The 3,809-nt window shown below is 61.2% G+C and overlaps 1 protein-coding gene across 1 annotated transcript in view; it reads left to right on the top strand.

Moving 5' to 3' along the window:
• TMEM134 (transmembrane protein 134) overlaps positions 1-3,809 on the top strand; it is a 7,450-nt gene that overhangs the window by 784 nt on the left and 2,857 nt on the right. Inside the window, exons 2-6 of the mRNA XM_015568958.1 lie at positions 631-695; positions 1,145-1,237; positions 1,360-1,436; positions 3,531-3,575; positions 3,720-3,773. Of these exons, the coding sequence (XP_015424444.1) occupies positions 631-695; positions 1,145-1,237; positions 1,360-1,436; positions 3,531-3,575; positions 3,720-3,773 (334 nt within the window). The remainder of the gene's footprint in view (positions 1-630; positions 696-1,144; positions 1,238-1,359; positions 1,437-3,530; positions 3,576-3,719; positions 3,774-3,809) is intronic.

The following is a 3,809-nucleotide window of genomic DNA, read 5'->3' on the forward strand; positions in this document are numbered from 1 at the left end:
GCCCTGGGCGCCGACCCCCTCCCTCCTCGGATGTGAGGAGGGAGCTGGGGAGCCCTTCGGTGCCTGGACCAGACCTCGTCCATGTTCAGGACAACAAGATGCTCTGGCAGGAACCTGCACCCCCTCTTCTGTTCCGAAGGCTCCATCCCTCCCGCGCCCCGCTCACAGGAGCCCTTTCCCACCTCGACTCCCTCCAGCTGGAAATCCCCCTTTTCCCAGATGACCTCCACCAACCCTAGGATCCTTTTCGTGGAGACTTGGACCAGATTCTTGTGCCCCAAACCGGGAAACCACGGGCCTGCCCTTCCCTGCACCCCAGACCCAGAGCCTCTGAAATACCATCCCAACAGCTCCCCCCTGACCCCCAAACCTGGGATGGCCCCTGGCCCCGGGACCTACGCTGGGAGCCCTCCACCCGCCCCTGCGCTCCTGCCCCCAGAGCCTCCAGCTCCCACCCACTACCTGGTTTCGGTTTGATGATTCACAAACCCGTTCTGCTCCGCCGGGAGGTAGGGGGGGGGCGGCGGCAGGCAGGCAGGCAGCTGTGTGGCCGGGCTTTCCTCCTGGCGGGGGTGGGGGGGGCGTGAGGAAGGGCCTGAGCAGTGACCCTGAGCCCTGTGTCTGGAATAGAACCTGGAGAACGATGAGGAAGGAGCCCAGGTGTCTCCGGAGCCAGATGGGGGAGTCAACACCAGGTCAGGGCCAGGTGGGGACCCACCCTGTACCCCTGTTGCTGTGCCTCTGGCTCCCGTTCAGTCCACCTCCCCCCACTCAGCTCTCACACCCTATCCCACAAGGACCCCTAGCCTGATCCCCATTCTCCTGGGTTTCCCTGTCCTGCAGGGTCACCCTATCCTAGTGCAGGCCTCACCGACCCACCCCCACCAGCCTCTTCATCCTACAGAAACCCCAGCTTGGTCTGGCCCCTACCTTCCCCCAGGTCACATGTCCTGCAGGAATCCCTAGCTCGAACCCCCAACTTTCCGCCTCAGTCTGCAGAAACCCCCCCAGCCCTTGAATTCCCTTGATCCCATCCCTGACAGGGCCCCCTATCCTACAGGAACGCCCAGCCCTAGTCCCTCTCCCTCCCCAGCCACATGATCATGACTCCCCTTCCTTCCCACTGGGCCCACCTGTCCTGCAGGGATTCTGGCCGAACATCCTCCGTCCGCAGCTCCCAGTGGTCCTTCAGTACCATCAGCAACAGCACCCAGCGCTCCTACAACGCCTGCTGCAGGTGAGGCCCCACCTTGCCACCCATGGCAGAGCCCAGGACAGACAGCCTCTGGGTCAGGGAGGGTGACAGAAGAGGGTGGGCCCCTGTCCCCTTTCACACCCACCTGCTCTCCTGCTCCCCAGCTGGACTCAGCACCCTTTGATCCAGAAGAACCGCAAGGTAGTGCTGGCCGCCTTCCTGCTGCTGCTGCTGGGGTTGGGTGAGTGTCCCCGAGCCCCTGGGAGGGGTCCGCCCGCCTCTGCAGGCTCTGCCTTCCCTTGGCACAGAGCCTCCCAGATCCTGAGGAGGCAGCTGGCTCCTCCCCCCTCCCCCTCCCCCCATTACAGGTGAGGACACTGAGGCCTGGAGAGAGGCAGGCCCACCTCCTGGTCACACAGCCAGGAAATCACAGGAAGCTGAAAATGGAACCTTGTTCACTGTTCCAAACTGTAGTCTCTAACGTGGCCTGTTTGACCCGTTCACTCTGTGTCTGCCTGGAACCAGGTGCAGGGCAGGCTTATCTTGCCTACCTTGCAGAGGTCACACAGCAAGGAAGAGGCGGGGTCGTCACCCAGAACCTGTGCGTAGGGCCCACTGCTCAGGGAGGTGCCCGTTCTCATGGGCCAGGGATGCTGAGTGCCCTGCCAGCCTGATCCACAGACACCTGTCACTCCCAGTTCTCTGGAGTCTGAGAGCTGAGAGGACCTCTCTTCCACCCCCCACCCCCCATTGCTCAGATAGGAAAACTGAGGCCCAGAGCAGGCAGATCTCACAGCCAGATGTTTTCTGACTCCTCACTTTTCATTCTGTGGGGCTGAGGAGTCAGGGTCCCCAGAAAGGTTCTAGGGTTGGGATCAAGAGGGGCCCATAGGAGGCCCCCACTGTGGCAGCTGCCCTCCCTCCTCCAGGAAGGTCACGCCTGGACAGAAAGTCGAGCAGCATCCTTGCCTCAGCTCTGGTGTCTGTGTGCAGGGGAGGGAGCTGCCACTTCTCCAATGCCGGCACACAGAGCACTGGTCACACTAGCCACCTGCCTTACCTCATTTATCCTCTCAGCACCCAGCAGGGCGGGCATGATGATCAGTCCAGAAAGAAGGACACAGACTCGGGCAGGTGAAGGGACTTTCTCAGGTCACAGTTAAGACGGAGATGAGCTGGGATTTAAACCCACATTAATGACATCGCCAGGCCTGACATTCCCATAAAGGGCCTTTGTAGGAATTAGAAACAGATGCCTACTCTGAGTGGGCAGAGCCCACAGCCCTAAGCCAGGGTGCAGGGAGTGAGTTCCAGCCCCCATTAAATCCTTTTTGAGGTGCTCTGTACAGGGCAAAACCACCTAACAGTTCATAGAGGCTCCTCAAGTCTCTGTGCCGTACCCCCCACCCCATTGCTGCAGAGCCCAGCTCCTCACCTCTCCCCATCCCATCCTATACCTGGGGGCCCAGGACTCTTCTGGTCTGAAAAGTTGATCCAGCCTGACATGTCCACTTCCCCAGCGTCCACTGTCCTCAGCCAAAGCCCACGGCCGTCCCGGGCTACAGGCCTTGCCAGCTCAAGCCTGGGCTCTTGTCTCTGCAGTCTCACCATGAGCTGGGAGCTCCTAGAAAGCCCAGGCTCCCTCCAGACTGTTCCCTCTCTGCCTGCGCGACACCCATAGCAAAACGTCTAGTCAGCATGCCACTCCTTCCAAGTGCAGCCCTGAGCAAGTTACTGCCCCTCTCTGTGCCTCCGTTTCATCTTCTGAGAAGTGGGCATAATCTGTGCCTCATTCAGTCAAGGTGACAGTGTGCATGTAACACACTTAGCCCAGTGTCTGGCAGCCCCTGGAAAGTGTTTGCTAAACGGAAACTGCTATTGCTGCTGCTGCCCCTGCTCAGCGTAGGCGCCTCCGCCTCCGAGAAGCGCCTCCTTGACCCAGCCTCCCATGTTGTCTCTTCTGACCCCACCATATCCTAACCACGGGCAGTAGCTTGGAGGTTCTTGTTCGCTCTACTAGGGAAGGGCCATGAGGGCAGAGACCCCATCTGCCTGCCCTGCACCCCCAGGGATTCCCAGTACCAAGTGCTCCAAAATGTTTGTTGACTGACGCAAAGACCACACCAAGGAGCAGATAAAAGTCTCTCCTTACAGACATTTCCCAGGGCCTGCCAGGGCCCTTGCTCTGAAAACAGTTTGGCGAGCTGCCCAGGAACCTTCAGCTCAGGTGGGGGAACTCCATTCCTCGGCCTCAGCCATGTTGGGGGTTGCGGTTGGAGGTCCCAGCTCCTGCCCCTGTTCCCGCCCTCACCCTTGCGGCCCCGTCTGTGTGCAGTGCTGATCCTGGTCGGCGTGGGACTGGAGGTGGCCCCCTCACCAGGTGAGCGCCCCCCCACTCCGCAGGCCGCGCTCTCCTCTTGTGCCCAGCGATCCTTGGCAAGCCCGCTCCCCTCCCATTACTCACCACCCTCCCAGCCAGAAGGTGCCTCCCTGCCCTGACCTGGCCCCTCCTCTCCTCCCGAAGGTGTCTCCAGCGCCATCTTCTTCGTGCCAGGCTTCCTGTTGCTGGTCCCTGGAGGTGGGAGCCGGAGGGGCGGGGCCTGGGGCGGGGCGG

Source organism: Myotis davidii, unplaced genomic scaffold, assembly GCF_000327345.1.
Source record: "Myotis davidii unplaced genomic scaffold, ASM32734v1 scaffold425, whole genome shotgun sequence".
Lineage (NCBI taxonomy): Eukaryota > Metazoa > Chordata > Mammalia > Chiroptera > Vespertilionidae > Myotis > Myotis davidii.